Here is a 17,404-nt window from a genome sequence, read left to right as displayed (position 1 = left end):
GAAGATATTATTTTAGGAATCGCTGCTCCAACAGTTTTGTTTTTCAAAATTATTATTTAAACAAATTCAGCATATTAATGACAGTCAGCAAAAAGCATCTGATCCTTCATTGGTCTGGGTTACATGATTTATTCAGCAAAATTCCCACAATGCATATGGGCAGTCAACTCCTAATGCGCTGCAAAGACTGCAATGCTTACATAAGGAATCATGTTATCATACAACACAGAGATTTTAAGCAAGGTTATCAAAACATGGGAACAAAACACACGGTTCTATGGTTATATTCAGACTGCGCCTCGTTCTAACAGTGATCTGTAAGGACAATGACTGTTTATTCCTATGTCCTCTTTCAGAGCCTCATGCATATAAAAGTCGGGACCAGCAAGTTCTATTAAGTCATGCCCATCAGGACTCACCTTCCTGGGGTAAACCATGTAGATAGTTGATTCCAAATGTGTTAGAGGGTTAATGTAGGCTATCATTGTAATGAATATTGCTGCTGTAACATTCTATAATAGCACTATAGTGAACACTCCAGTCAGAACCCTAGCCGAGGTTTAACTGAAGAATGATATCTTACTGACCCCTATGTTTAGTGTATTTCAAAAAACCTACTGACATTGTGGAGCCCCCTCCAAGCAGCAGGTCCCCAGTGACTTGGGTTAGCTCCTGATAAGAATGACCAATTATATAAAAGGATGCGGACAAATATTATCTGACTGTGAGCACTACTGAGGGACTCTAGTCTGTGGATGTGACAAAAAAACATGACCAGTGCCTAGAGGAAAAACTGAACCAGCAGGACAGCAATCCCAAACCGCATGCCCAGGACAGTTTTTGAAAGCAATTTTAAAGGATAACTGGAACCAAAAGTAAAACTAAGTAAATACAATGGCTCGCAAAAGGAACGCTACCATGGAAGGACCCTTGCATAGATGGTTCAAAATAGAATTCCTATTGCTAAACCAGCAGTCTCTTAAATTAAACCTTGAAGTTCAGAATACATTATTTGTCTACAGATTTAAAAAAACTAAAAAATAAAATTCTTGCACAAATATTCAACTGCTGTGCTGTGGGAGTTCCAAGTTTACAGAATGGAAAGATTATGCTCTAACATTTAGCTTTAAATAAACCTCTACATGTTGACAAATCTGAAGGAGAGTTGTAAAAATAAAGACAAAGCGCATCCTAATGGGGCCTACACACGTAGCACTTTAGGGGCATTTTCTAAGCAATCTCACTAGATCACTTGCCCCTACATCGCTTCGTGTGTAGGGGTCAAAGTGATAGCGATGCCCGACCCAGTGCATCGCAATTGCCCGGCGATTAAAATCCAGCATGCTGATATTAATCAGTCAGAGAACACTGGCCCTGACAGATCGTTCCGCACACAGCACTGACACATCGCTGTGCGCGGAGCGATCTTTCTGAAGCGTTCTGAGCAATCTAGCATCCTTCAGAAAGCTCAGCAAATCTTTACATGTGTAGGCCACTTATGAAATAAAAGTTCCAGACATGCACAAGATAGGAACTTACAACACGCAGGGGACTTGTGAGAGAAGCCACAGAGCTCAGCAATCTGTTTGAAGATGCTACAGAGATTAATGCGTCTCTCATCCACACTCATTACTTGCTCCGACTTACACTTGCATGATTTTTGTCGGACAGCACCCACCCTATGGAATGCCCTTCCAAACTTTCAAGCGTTCCCTGAAAACTCACCTCTTCAGGCAAGCCTATTATATTCAGGAACACCCACACAACCTCCAGTAGCATTTATATCTAATTGCATCCCATCAAGACTGTCTTGTAATCTGTTGGGACTGCCATGCTATGGAACTCTATCCTTATGTATCCTTCCTATTATCCCTATAGATTGTAAACTTGTGAGCAGGGCCCTCCTACCTCCATGTCGTTTTCTATCTACCCAGTTTGTTTAATCACTGTTGTTTCCAATTGTAAAGCGCAACGGAATATGCTGCGCTATATAAGAAACGGAAAATAAATAATAAAATAAATTCATGACCCGGGATTGAATACTGCCCTATGTGTGTACATACTTAACGCTACCAAATCCTCAGCAAAACCATCCTAGAGTTGATATATAGGAAAGCACCATAATATTGTGGGGATGTTTTTTATTCTCAAAGAGGACTAGGCATCCTGTTAAAAAAATTAAGAATCAAAGGGGTATACTGTCAATAGGTTGTCCTATATTAGGTCGACATGCATTGGGTCGACCACTGAAGGTCAACACATAAATAGGTTGACATGACATGTACTGTCAAAAGGACGACATGAGTTTTTCACATTTTTTTTTTTTGAGCTAACATGTGCCGACAGGCGGTATTTCATGTCCTACCATCCACTAGGGCATGGAGGGAGAATATAATAGTGTGCCGAGCGTAGCGAGCCATGCCAGGGGACATGGTACACTTTGGGTGTCCATGTGGACTATGCCCTCAAAAATGTAAAAAACTCATGTCAAACTAATGCTTGTGTCAAACTGCCAACTCTGTCAACCCAATACATGTCGACCTACTATGGATTGACCCAATGACCCATACCCATCAAAGGATGGTAAAAAATACAAGAAAATACTGCAAGACTGCCGGCTCCAGTCTGCTGTAAACCAAAAGCTTTGGAGAAGGTTCAGTAGGACAATGACTAAGCACAAGGTTAAAGCAACATGTGACGTAACTGGAAATCAAACACGTGACCATTCTGCAATGGCCAAGTAAAATAATTGAGAATGTGTGGCATTATTTGAAAGGGAATGTGTTCGTTAGGTCAACAGTCTTTATGTCGAGTACTATTGTTCGACAGGCAGAAGCAAGACATATGAAAAAGGTCAACATAATCAAAAGGTTGACACACAATATGCCGACGTGAAAAAAGGGGCAACATGACATTTTCCCATTTTTTTATTTGTTTTGTTTTTCAACAGTCCCAGTGGATGTGGAATCGAATAGTGTGCTGAGTGCAGTGAGGTACTGTGCTTGAAGCATGGTACTTTTATACAGTGTCCATGTCGACTTACGTCGACATACACATAAAAAACCCGGTACTTTTTTACTAGCACGGTGCTCGACAGGTCCCATCGCATACCATAACTTAAGGTATGTGATGGGACCCTATCACACCCGAAAGACCAGATTTCCGGGTTTAAAGACGTTCTAATGCAATTTTAAAATCGGTTGCATCGCATGCCATTACAATGGCATGCGATGCGACTGACCCGATTTTACATTGTACAGCCACCCTGATGGCTGATTACAATGTAAAATGCCCCCCCCCCCCCCCCCCGATTTTTAATTGTATACTGACCATGATGGTTAATTATTAGGTCAAATGCCCCCCCCCCCCCCATTGTTAATGCGACGCCACGATAAACACCAACCCAAAGCGTTGTGAGCGCAGTGAGCCCGCGAGGGGCGGCGGTACGCGTCCTCCGACCTTTTCATACCCCCACTATCCACGTCGGCGTGGAGTTTATTTTATATAGTGTGGCGAGCTCAGCGAGCCCGAAGCGTGGCGAGCGCAGCGCGCCCCGCGAGGGGACGCAAAATACATGTGAAGTAATCCGCGTCCGCTCGCCACAATTCGGGCTCGCCACACTATATGAAATTAACTCCACGCCGACGTGGATAGTGGCGGTATGAAAAGGTCGGAGGACGCGTATCGCCGCCGCTCACCACACTTGGCGTTGATCGTGGCGTGGCGTTAACAATGGGGGGGGGGGGGCATTTCACATAGTAATTACCGATAAGGGTGGGTATACAACTAAAAATCGGGTCTATGGGGGCATTTTACATTGTAATCAGCCATCAGGGTGGCTGTACAATTAAAAATCTGGTCGAATCGGTCGTATCGCATGTGATCTGGTCGCATGTGATGCGACTGATTTTTCAGACCTTCCAATGTTAATCGTGGCGCAGTGCTAGGAAACAAGTACCAAAGCACCTAAAAAAAAAAACTCATGTTTTTTTTTTTTTTAATGCTAACCTATTATTGTGTGTGTCAACCTTTTTCATAGTGTTCACAACTGTTGACCCATACCCATTTAAAAGTCAGAAGAGAAATTCAACCAACTGGAATAACCAGAAGCAAGTCTGCAAGGAGGAATGGGCGAAAACCATTCCTAGCTAGTGAGAAAACTTGGCGGAAACTCCCCCAACAGGCTTGAAGCTATTACTCAATACTTGGTTCTACCTGCAGACAAAAGATTGGGAGGCTAAAGTTTTCGGGTCTGCTGGTTCTTCAAACAAACATAACAAAAAATATATATACCTGTTTGGAAAAGTCTTTGTACTGTAAGTATTATTTGTAATACAAAGGGCGGTATTCAATGAGAATACCTGCGAGGTGCAGCGAATCCTTTTTAGGATTCGCTGCACATTCGCCACGTTCCGGAGCCGGCGGGCTCCGGTATTCAACGTGTCAGGGGCTCGCTGCCCCTGACTGGCGAATATGAGCTCCTGCGGCGATTGCCGCAGGGAGCCTGAGGACGGTGCCAGGCAGAGAGATGGTAGTCTCTCTGCCTGCCCCAGAACTTTGTGGGGGGTAGGTGGGCTCCCCGGGTGCCAGGCAGCACAGGCTGCCCCCCAGGGGGGGCCAGCAGGGGACCTATATTCACTATACCCGATCGTAACGATCGGGTGCAGTGAATATATGAATATGTAATGAGCGGCTCGGCTCCGGCGCCCCCTGCTGGCTGCTGTGTAAAAAAAAAAATATATATATATATTTTTTTTGTAAAATTAAATATATATTCATGTGCTTACAGCACATGAATAAAAATAGCATGCCCCTCCTCAGAATAAAATTCCTGATTTTTTTACACCAAATGTAAAAAACAAAACACTTTATTTTAAAAGTTTACATTCCACTTCACCATAAAAAGATATCGATTGCTACTCGGTGAATCATGGTGAAAAAAACCTTGAAATGTATTCGCCATGTGGTCATTGAATAGGGTGATTCACCGTTTTAGTCAGAAATTCGCCAAACAGCACAAATTTGCCATAAAAACATGGCGAATCAGGCTCATTGAATACCGCCCAAAGAATTCTGTTGACATTTTAGAGTTGTTGAATACTTTTGCAAGCCACTGTAAAATACTAAACGTACTAGGACTGGAGCTCTCCTATACTGGTCACATGGGTTCTTTGTCCCTTCAAATGGCGACTAGTTATGAGTACGAGTGACTGTTGGGTGTGTGTAAAACTGGATGACATATGTATGTATCATTTTAGTAGAAGATCCCTCTAAATAGCACTTATCTCATGCCACACATATTGCTGAAAATGAGCATGGAAAGAACATGGTGATGGGGCCAGTACCTTGATGTGCTTGTAAGGGGGAGGCTTCCTGGAGTTACGCTCTACCTCCAGAGCTTCTTTACTCTCCCGCTGAGCCTTCAATTCATGGAATCTTTTGGCGGCCTCATCTAGGGCTGTGGAGGAAGGATGAGGCTCCATTTAATGAGGACAAGAGATAAATTCAAACAAAATCAAAGAGAATTAGAGAGATCATTACAAGGGAAAATCTCAGCCGTGTATTATTACACTGCAAAGATAAATACATGCCTTGCATGCAGGAATGAATGCGTGTTACACAATACAATGGGGATACACTTAAGACTCCAACCCATGTGCTCACCTTTTTTGAATGTTTTATTAATACTGGTCTGTCCCTCTGCAAAGCTCTTATCCCCTTCTACATAAGGGAACACACGACCCTGATGCACCCAGTAATAATCATGGGAACCGAAGAAGAAAACTGGAAAATCCCCTATGTCATGCTTCAGTCCCTGGATATTGAGTGGAACAGACCTTGGATTGCAGATCTCAGCCGGCCACCACCTGAGAAATAAAACATCTTAATTCACTGGGTTTCAGAATGTGGGTCAGATTCTCTAAGCTCCAAAAGTGATAAAATAAAGCGTGATAAACAGCCAGCCAATCAGCTCCTGTCTGACATTTTTCAAACACAGTCTGTGACATGGCAGATAGGAGCTGATTGGCTGGTTGTTTATCACTCTCCATTTTATCACTTTTGAAGTTTAGAGAATCTGGCCCTGTTTTTGTATAAAAGAGACAAACAGTCTGTTTAGAACAGGCATGTTCAAACTATGGCCCACCAGCTGTTGTGAACTTACAAGTCCCATCATGCCTTGCCACAGTATTGCTATTAGGGAATACTTATAAAGCATGCTGGGATGTGTAGTTTCACAACAGCTGGAGGACCACAGTTTGGACATGCCTGGTTTAGAAGCTTTGGGCTATTGTATGCATCATATCAGGAAGTTGTAGTTAAGCAAGAGCTAAGCAACTACAGATTATCAAAGCACTATTATTGGTACAATTTCTATCACGTTCAGACATTATACACATTGCATACTGAAGACTTGCCTGTAATTTCCAAGCTTTACCCATACGATCTGCTTGTAGTGTAGCTTCTTTCCCGTCCGGCAGTCATTGCAGCTCCAAGATCCTTGTGGCATCTCCATATTGAGACACGAGGGGTGGAAGGCAGCTGGACAGGACTCACAGCATAGGAGTTTGCCACCTCCTCGGATAAGCAGAGAACACCTCATTAACACCTCGGAATTAGAGTGCAAAAGCAACCCTTTCATTTGGTTGGGCCATCCAGCCAACCAACAAAGGGTTAAACTGCACAACAGGAGGAATTGGTGGACTGCTATTTGAGAAGGTGTTAGAACCTAAAGACCACGTGTAGGGATCATCCAAACTGCCCAGCAGTATGGATACATGGAGTGGTCTCTTGCAGCCTGTGCACACAGATATTTAAAGCTGTGGGGGATTCCTCCGACATTGTATACATGGACCAAACGTGCACACACCACTGATGATGGAGGGGTAACAGATTGATAGGCCCTGCAACACTGCACGCACAGGCATAAAACACTTGCCTGAATAGGTCATTTTCAATACATTTTTTAGCATGATCACTGTATCATTAGCATGAAAAAAACATGAACATATGATGCCATGGTGGGAGTGTGTAATGTGCAGGTTACCTATATGCAGTTCCCTCCCCAGACACACCTTACATCAGGTAAAGCAGAATAAGGTTGCTTGACAGTGATTGGGGTAACATATGGATCTAGTGACAGGAAAAGGTTCTAGTGAAAAGGAGAGAAACAGGAAGGAGATCTTTTTCTGCACCATAACTCCACCTTGCAGGGATCCATAATAAATACTACAGGTAGGACAGATTGCGCTCTGGAGGGCAAATTTTATATATTGCACACTATCAAGAAAAATGTAAATGTTGTAATGGATTACAGTATGTAAAACTGCAGGAACCACAATGGATTAGGGCCACACTGGGTAGTCTATACATGCTGCAAAATTAATGAACATTTATGTTTCAATATAGTACAATAAGTGTTTTAAACAATGAACAATAGTTTGCTATTAAGGTACTTGTGTATTTTGGCGGCGCCCCCGATGTCCGTCGTACGACGAACATATCGCATCGCATGCCATGCACCCGATGGCATGCGATGCGATGCGATTTTGACCCCCTATACGACCAAAAATCGTATAAGCACCCTAAAGGGTGCTTTTGAGCACCCAAATGGATGCTTACAATGTTAAATGCACCCCCACGCCACCCCCCACTATAAACGTGAACCCGAAGCGTGGCGAGCGCAGCGAGCCCGCGAGTGGCGGCGGTACGCGTCCTACGACCTTTTCATACCCCCACTGAGAATAGAATAGTGTGGCGAGCGCAGCGAGCCACCGAGCCCGAAGCGTGGCGAGCGCAGCGAGCCCCGCGAGGGGACGCGGATACCTTCACAGTTATACGCGTCCCCTCGCGGGCTTCACAGGTGTCCGTGGCGACGCGGACACCTGTGAAGCCCGCGAGGGGACGCGTTTACCTGTGAAGGTATCCGCGTGCGCTCGCCACGCTTCGGGCTCGGTGGCTCGCTGCGCTCGCCACACTATTCTATTCTCAACTCCACGCCGACGTGGATAGTGGGGGTATGAAAAGGTCGTAGGACGCGTACCGCCGCCCCTCGCGGGCTCGCTGCGCTCGCCACGCTTCGGGTTCACGTTTATAGTGGGGGGTGGCGTGGGGGTGCATTTAACATTGTAAGCACCCATTTGGGTGCTTAACATAGTATAAGCACCCATTAGGGTGCTTATACAATGTTTAATCGCATCGCATCGTATGGCATCGTATGCCATGTACAATGGCATACAATTTCAAAATTGTATGCCATCGTGCTCTATCGTACGATATCGCGTCGCATCGCATACCGTCGTATGTGTTATGGTATGGTATGCGATGGGCGCCGCCAAAATACACAAGTACCGCTATTAATGATTGTATTAATTTTATGTAATAGTTTTTGCAAGTTGCATGTACACATTATTCATAGTTGAGTGTAACACAGTGGCTCACAGAATTCAGTATTTTATTGCTAGAGACCTGTTCAGGGCATCTGGCAATGGGTTGCGTAGATATAGTCAGAGAATTTAGCAATGGGTTGTACAGGCATGCTCAAATTTTCTGGATGTGGAAACCTGCCCAGAGGATCCAGCTGTGGTTTGCTCAGAGGTTCCAGCAGTAAGTTGTAGATACTGTATTTGTTCAGAGAATCCTGCAGTGGGTTGTCCAGACCTGCTCATAGGAGCCAGCAGCAGGTTGTATAGACCTGCTCAGAGGATCCAACAGTGATTGTAGATACCCGCTCAAGGGATCCAGCAGTGGGTTGTAAAAACCTGCTCAGAGGATCATGCAGATCCTTTGAACAGAGAGACCTGCACAGAGGATCCAGCTGTGGTTTGCAGAGACCTGCACAGAGGTTCCAGCAGTGAGTTGTAGAGATCTGTTCAGAGAATCCTGCAGGGAGTTGTAGTAAGCTGCTAAGAGGATCCAGGTGTGCGATGTTAAGAGACCTATGCAGAGGATTCAGCATTCGGTTGTAGACACCAATGCAGAGAATCCAGCTGTGGTTTGTAGACACAATGGGTTGTTCAGACCTGCTCAGAGAATACATGTGGTGCATTTACTAAAATGGAAGTTCTAATAAAGATTCTACTTATTTATTTAGCACCTTATAGATAGAATGTCATTGGATGTTATAGGCAACATACCAACTTCAATAAAACTCCCATTTTAGTAAATTTGGGATGTTCGAGACCTACTGTATGTAGAGGATCCAGCAGTGGGTTGTAAAGACTTGCTCAGAGGACCCAGGTGCTGATGCTGCAGGATGTGTCCTCTCCGGCCCTATTCCATGGTCTTTGCTTACACTAATCAGCTTGCTTAATGAATAGAGGAAAACCAAAACAAGATACGGATGTATACTCTATTTTTTTTATTGGATTGAGGATATGGGTTTGGGATTTTGCCACATAGTAATTATGTGGCCTGGTCTTTTTTACACTCATATGAGAGTTAAAAGCAGATACAGGATAGATTTAAAGCAATGGGAAGTTAATAGAACCAATTCCAATGTGTACTGTTGATTTGGGTTTATCCCTATTTTTGGAAGGCGTAGGAGTAATTTTTGCAAATCAAAAGGCAGCGGAAATAGTATTTTACATTTTCTTGTTCAATCAATTACTGCTAGCACTATACTCATTGGCCCTTATTCAGATCTGATCGCAGTACAAACTTGTTCTCAAAATGGGCAAAACCATGTGCACTGCAGGTGGGACAGATGTAACATGTATAGAAAGTTACATTTGGGCGACTTATTTTGTTTCTGTGCAGGGTAAATACTGACTGCATTTTTTGTACACTGCAATTTTGATTTCAGTTTTAACACACCCCACCCAAATCTAACTCTCTATACATGTTACATCTGCCCCACCTGCAGTGCACATGGTTTAGCCAATTTTGAGAACAAATTTGTACTGCGATCTGAATAAGGGCCATTGTCTGTCAGATACCACATGCTAAAACACTTTCATAAGGACATTTCACTTTTGTAAGATATTGTGAAAAATAACCCCACTAAGACCTGACGGGCTTAAAGCACAGCACGCAGGACAACTTGTCTTCTGCTTGTAGGTGTTTACCACAAATAAAAGAGATCAGTAATCCTTAAGTGCACAAGGGTTTCCTATTGTATTATAACCCTAGTTTCTGTTTTCTTTTACAGTAATTTGGTGCCATGTTCATAGGCTGCCAGTTAGTATTACATTCCTCCTACTTGTGCCTACAACTACAACCATTGGACCTGCTCATCCAAGCCACCACTAGCCAGCCAATGGCTTCTGATGAGTATGTGTTGATTTACCAGAATATATTAACACATTATCAAAACGGAATCTGCTGCGCTATATAAGGAACTGTAAATAAATAAATAAAACATTGTTCCCTTCCAGTATAGCCAGGCATTCTGATCTGGCAGCATGAAAAGCTAAACTGCTTTTGAAGACTAAAAATTTCAATGGAATATTTTTTGGAATTTCATATCGATGACGAACAGGTCTTTGTTCTATAAACTCATTTTCCACGTAATCTGTAATTAAAGCTGATATACATTCCTCTTGAAGCAGGATCACGCTGCGTCTCTGTGGAGGACAACTTGTCAGTACTGGAAAAGCCACTCAGCCAGAGGGATCATTTATGCCCATTTTTCTTTTCCAATATGCAAATGCATACAAAAATTGTTCGTGTGGCCGGTAAGAACCTGCAGATGCTTTTTGAACATTGAGCATGCCTCTGCCAAATGTTTCAGTGAGTAGCCCTAAAAGTATTTTTTTCTAATTTTACAGTTTGTCTTGTTTTGCCCTCCAGTTTTTTTTTTTTGTTTGTTTGTTTGTTTTATAGTAAATACATTACTGACTTCCTTTGGTTTGTTTAAGACACAAGTAAAAGAGAAGTCGGTGGTGATGGTGGATGGGGTTGCACATAACAGGAAAGGGTGTGGAAAAAAATGTGTGTGCATTAAAGTTCTGTGGTGGCAAACTGCCTTTTCAGGCACACACTTTTGTGCCTAACCCTTGAAATAATGCATGGTTTAAAAGAACAATAGGAAGCAGAACAATGTCATGTATTTCTGAAAAGTTTGTTGCATGTACAACAAACAAACAAATAAATGAAATAGCCCTTTTAGCAGTATGGGACATCAGTAGTATTTGTTAGGATAGTTTACATGAAATAACAAGGAGGAGTTATGTGGATCTCTGAAATAGGTTATGACAGAAGGAACAACGTAGCAGTGTAATAGGAGGTGTTACAGGGAGCAGCCACACAGAGTGATAACAGAAGTTAAGGGAGCAGTCATACAGAGTTATAGGAGGAGTTATGGGAGCAGTCATACAGAGTGATAGGAGAAGTTATGGGAGCAGTCATACAGAGTGATAGGAGGTGTTACAGGAGCAGTCATACAGAGTGATAGGAGGTGTTACGGGAGCAGTCATACAGAGTAATAGGAGGTGTTACGGGAGCAGTCATACAGAGTGATAGGAGGAGTTACGGGAGCAGTCATACCAAGAAATGGGAGGAGTTATACAGAGTGATAGGCGTTACAGGGAGCAGTCATACAGAGTGATAGGAGGCATTACAGGAGCAGTCATACAGAGTGATAGGAGGAGTTACGGGAGCAGTCATACCAAGAAATGGGAGGAGTTATACAGAGTGATAGGAGGCATTACGGGAGCAGTCATACAAAGTGACAGGAGGCGTTACGGGAGCAGTCATACAGAGTGACAGGAGGCGTTACGGGAGCAGTCATACAGAGTTATAGGAGGAGTTACGGGAGCAGTCATACCAAGAAATGGGAGGACTTATACAGAGTGATAGGAGGAGTTACCGGGAGCAGTCATATAGAGTGATAGGAGGAGTTACCGGGAGCAGTCATACAGAGCGATAGGAGGAGTTACAGGGAGCAGTCATACAGAGCAATAGGAGATGTTACAGGGAACAGTCATACAGAGCAATAGGAGATGTTACAGGGAGCAGTCATACAGAGCAATAGGAGATGTTACAGGGAGCAGCCATACAAAGTGATAGGAGGAGTTACAGGGGAGCAGTTATAAAGAGAGTGATAGAAGGAGTTATGAGAGAAGTCATACAGAGTGATATAAATTACAGTGAGCAGTCATATGGAGTGATAGGAGGAGTAACAGGGAGCAGTCATACAGAGTGATAGAAGGAGAAGTTACAGGAGGCAGTCATACGGAGTGATAGGAGTTACATTGAGCAGTCATACAGAGTGATAGGAGGAGTTACAGGAAGCAGTCATACAGAGTGATAGAAGGAGGAGTTACAGGGAGCAGTCATATAGAGTGATAGGAGGAGTTACAGGGAGCAGTCATAAAGAGTGATCGGAGGAGTTACAGGGAACAGTCATATAGAGTGATAGGAGGAGTTACAGGGAGCAGTCATAGAGGAGTTGTTACAGGAGGCATAAATATGATAATATGAACTATAGGGAGTTGTTATATGCAGTAAGAGGAGGAGTTATAGGAAGAGGTTATATGCAGTAATATGAGGAGATACAGGAAGAGGATATATGCAGTAATAGGATGCATTATACACTGAGAGTTTATATGAGGCAATATGAGAATTTTTTATTAAGAAAGTAAACGGAGCAACAGGTTATAATAGAAAGGTTATAAGCAATATGGAACATGACACATTGTAAATTAACCCAATAACTAAAAGTAGTAAGAATTATTTTTAACTGTCCACCATTTATGATCCTGTATCTACAGTGTATATGACAAAATAAACATCCCACCAGGCAACATATAACTACACAGTGTTTGGGCCAGCAGGGTAACACACATAAAATCCAGTGATTCCCCCACCGTGAAAACATTATGGTGTGAAACCGGTTCACACTCCTTGTGAGATAGCCTCATTTTCTTCCCAAGAAACAGAGAATTCACCAATCACTATGTGAAGGACTCCCAGCACCCAAAATAGCCATGCTATATTTCTTCATTGAAATGCTCATGGGTTTTCCATGTCATCTTGCAATGCACATTTCAGAGGAAATATATATAATATATTCAGTGTACAAGCACCATAACAAACACTGACACTTCTTACAAATAATGATTCAGTCCAAGCCAGGTGCAGGGAGCGCAAGCAGAGGGCTAAAAATAATTGTGTTCAGAAACTTGCTGAATCCACAAGAGATAAAATAGAGGTAGGTTTCCATTCATTGTATACAGTACATTAAATTACAGAGAAATTAAACAGAAAGCAAAGTCTGTATGGAAGCCACAAAGGGCTACTGGTATGGCATTGTGACGATTACAGCAGAAAGGTGTATGGGGGCTCTGTTGTATTTCCTTGTAGTTTAATTAATGGGTAAATATAAAAATCCATCTTCCTGCAGAGTCCTATTTATCCATGCATTTATAAAGTAATTGTTTTAGCAGACTTTTCAGAGACCCTTAAAATTAAGGATGGGTAATTCATGAGCAGGCCTTTCGCTGGACTAGTTCCCAAGACCTACAAGTTTGGAATTCTCCATGCATTGCTGTCAGACATATCGTTGAAGCCCTTTAGTTGAGACGGTCCTTTTCATACCAAGTTTACTATGTAGCTACACGTGTCTGCATACATCATTCCCGCAGTCACGCAAAACAGCCCCTCTCAGCATACCAGGTCTCGTGAGGTGCTGCCAGCATTGGATGTCGTTTTGACCCCCAAACTAATTCTAAGATGCAACGCGGCTAAAGGTGCCCATAGACGGTCCGTTCCCAGACCGTCCATTCTGTACTATGAGATGCGCAATCCCGTGCATCTCATAGTACGGTACAAAAAGTATGTGCTGCACATACTTTTTGTACTAGCTGTTTATCGCATCGCATTCACTATGCATGCACAAGGCATGCGATGCGTACTATATAAGTACACAACGGATCCATTAAACGGACCGTGTATGGGCGGCTTAAGACATACCAGGCAACTATGTGGTTTAATTTGATATGTGACATTAGTAGATTGGTATGCGACTGAGTCTCTATACACCATGTGCAACAATGTACAGTAGCAGCATAAGCTTTTTTTCCATTGTCCTCCATATACAGTCAATAACACACAATATACAAGTGTTGCATATCAAATTAATCAGCTAAGTCTCCTGGTGCTTCGCATTATAAGTGACTAAAATAACTTTGCGGCAAAATAGAAAGACATCTGTAGAGTTAAACAGGACTAGACGCCCTTACACGGAACAATTGCCGGGTGCGAGGAGATGCGCGCTCCCGCACACATCCCATCGCACAGCTCAAAAAGTATGCGCTGCACATACTTTTTGTACTAGACTGCATCTCATTGCATTGCAAAACTTATGCGATCTAGTCCAAATTGTAAACAATAATTGTACCGTGTATGGGAAACTTTACTCGTCCCGGACATCTTGGACATGCATTTTGGCTTACTTGTGCCAGACATCTTGTGCATGTATGAGGACACATTTGTACCAATTAACCCATTGCAGCTGTGTGTATCAAGTACCTGTCAGCATTTATAGTACCTCACGGAGCGCCCTCTTGTGTCCCAAAATGTTTATCCAATATCCACTTAAATATAGCTGCTTACAGCGGTCTTAATTTAGAAATGGCCACAAATTTAATTAAAAAATGTGTTATTTTAAAATATAAAGTATACAATGTAGACACATTACACTAAATGGCTAGATGGTTCAGATATGCAGCCACGTGCCTTAAAGTTTTATTTGGAAAAGTGTTTTTTTTTTAATTATTATTATTTAGAAGTGTAGATGTTGCCAATAGCAACAATATTGTACATATTTATCTAGTACCTTCTAGAACAGGGGTGGGGAACCTTTTTTGTGCCAAGGGCCGTTTGTATGGGGGTAAAAAAATCCTTCAGGGGCCATATGTAAAAATTTCTCTTACAAATTCCCCTGCTGCAGCCGCCCCACGCTCTGGCGGCTACCACTGAATAGGACTCACAGTCTCCGGCTGCTGCTGATTAAGAGGAATCTCATGAGAACTACCGACCTCTCGCGAGAATTCCCCTGTACTTGACTCCCAGCAAAGCCGCCGGGCGGGTGGGCCACTCAGACCAGCTACGGGGGGCTGCATACGGCCCCAGGGTCTAAGGTTCCCCACCCCTGTTCTGCAAGATACCTAGAATCTGGTTGCTATAGGCAACATCTCCTCTTCTAAAAACCCTCACTTTAGTAAATATACCCCTTAGTACTTTAAATGTCAAGTGGCTTTGTGAAAAGTAAGTGGTTAGTGCAGTCTGAAGTAGCTTTACACAAGTGCAGCAGTTATAGGGTTTTTGCAAGATTTTAAATGAGAATATTGAAGCTTTTCAGACCAACCAGACACAGTCATTGCTATTATTGTGCAACTTACACAATATTATACCATCTGTCGGTGACACCCCCCCAGCCAGCTATATTTGCCACTTTTTGCTAGCTATTTTAGTTGCATTTCAAGACTACATGCCAACACTAACACCCAGCTGTGTCTGCATGCCCAGTGATTACCCATTCCAGAACTGGTCCTGGCTCCCTGTCATATGCAGTAGCATTACAGAAATTTGTTTGTGCTGCGCTCAGTCCTCTGGTGCATCTATTTCACTGCGTATATATTATAGTAGGGGTATAAACCTCTCTTATTAAACAAGTGTATCTTAGTGTGTGTTCTACATTGACTGGGAATGACACAGTGTGATTGTAAAAAAATATTTAACTTCAAATAATTTCTTACAAGTACTTTTGCTTCAAATCGATCAGCAATACTTGGCATTAATAATGACAGCCCTGATTCTGTTTAATGGTGTAGCACTGAGCCCCAGTTGGTGTACCAGACTTGGAGGCAACAGTGGTCTCCAAATTGTCTCCAAATTGTCTCGCGTCACGCTATTCAGATGTATGGTATTGGAGTCTTCAGGTACCCCTTCAGTTGCCAGGTGACTGTGAGTGAGTATTTGGAGAAAGGGGGGTGCAGCTTAGTTCAACTGGGGCTCAGTGTTACACCATTTGCCAGAATCAGGGCTGTCATTATTAATACCAAGTACTGCTGATAGATTTGAAGCAAAAGTACTTTTGAACATTCATTTGAAGTAAAATATTTTTTTTACAAATCACACTGTGTCATTGCCATTCAATGTAGAACACACACACTAAGATACACTTTAATAAGAGGGGCTTATACCCGTACTATAATATTTACATAGTGAACTAGATACACCGATTTGGGCATACAGGCCCAATATAGAAGGACGGAGCGCAGCACAAACAAATTTATGTACGGTAAATATCCATAGTTGGATTGGTCAAACTGTTTTTCATGTTTTATGTGTGTTGGTATATGTATGTCTAAGAGTATACTGGTATTAGGCCACACCCCCTTAACATTGATTACCTTGTATACTTATATATTTTTACTATTTTTTTTATAATAAATGTAATACACATTTAGAAGTTTTAGTGTGTATCTTCTACGGTTTATGGTGAATGGATGCGCAGGAGAGTCCATTTTCTCTTTGCTTTTACGTTTTTCATGTTTGCTGCTAATCCGAGCCAAAAACTCAGTGCGCAGGTACAAAATCTCTCTCTCTCTATAGATATATATACAAGTCGGGTATCCCGTATCCGAATTATTCTAAAAACCGTGTTTTTTTGGAATAATTCAAATCCCCCCCCCCCCCCCCCAACCCTCTTTTGATACTTACCAAGTCCTCCGGCGTCCACGGCAGGCCTTCAGCATCCTCTCCGGCGGTCCCAGAAGTGCTTTGCGCAAGTGCGCGCCGGTGACGTCACCGGCGTGCCTGGGAACTTGCGCAAAGCACTCCTGGGACCGCTGGAGACGGTGCTGGTGGCCTGCCGTGGACGCCGGAGGACTCCATGGATGCCTAGGGACCATCGGGGACCCACCTGGGGCAGGTAAGTATGACTAAAAAAAAATTATTCCAAAAACCGGAATATTCCCTTATCCTGAATGCTCGTGGTCCCGAGCATTTCGGATAAGGGATACTCAACCTGTATATATATCGTTATATGCAGTAGCATTATCAGGAAAAAAGGGCACAGTAAAAAAAAGACACGCATGCACAATAATACAAAGTTTTTACATGTGACATCCATACATTTTTACATTACCCGTTATGTCATTAGACAGTTAAAAAGTACCCTGTTGTCTATAAATCTTTCATTAGGCATAGAAGGGTATTTTTTCATGCCTGTAAATGTTTATTAAAAGTCATCTGGTTTTTACATATCGTTATATTAAGTAAATTTGGTAGACCTCTATTTTTTTTTATATTTAATGTACCCCCTTTATGAAATCTAAGGCATATCCAACATATCCCCAAGGTTATATATACCAGGGATTGGCGAGTATATTATTAATGTACTGTATATTGTAATTTATTGCAATGACACAAAATCCCCCAATTCTATAATACAATCTTT

At 42.6% G+C, this 17,404-nt stretch overlaps 1 protein-coding gene across 6 annotated transcripts in view; it reads right to left on the bottom strand.

The window, feature by feature from the left end:
* NSD3 (nuclear receptor binding SET domain protein 3) overlaps positions 1-17,404 on the bottom strand; it is a 102,290-nt gene that overhangs the window by 15,825 nt on the left and 69,061 nt on the right. For 3 of the 6 annotated variants that reach the window (XM_083185000.1, XM_083185002.1, XM_083185005.1), the window contains 3 exons: positions 6,417-6,576; positions 5,665-5,867; positions 5,346-5,458 (listed from right to left, as the gene is read on the bottom strand). In XM_083185000.1, coding sequence (XP_083041126.1) covers positions 5,346-5,458; positions 5,665-5,867; positions 6,417-6,576 — 476 coding nt within the window. The remainder of the gene's footprint in view (positions 1-5,345; positions 5,459-5,664; positions 5,868-6,416; positions 6,577-17,404) is intronic. The other 3 variants (XM_083185001.1, XM_083185003.1, XM_083185006.1) reach the window with 1 other exon arrangement.

The sequence above is a fragment of the Crinia signifera genome, chromosome 4 (genome assembly GCF_055691185.1).
Source record: "Crinia signifera chromosome 4, ASM5569118v1, whole genome shotgun sequence".
NCBI classification, from domain to species: domain Eukaryota; kingdom Metazoa; phylum Chordata; class Amphibia; order Anura; family Myobatrachidae; genus Crinia; species Crinia signifera.
The sequence above is the reverse complement of the archived record's forward strand: the minus strand, read 5'-3'. Positions and strand labels throughout refer to the sequence as shown.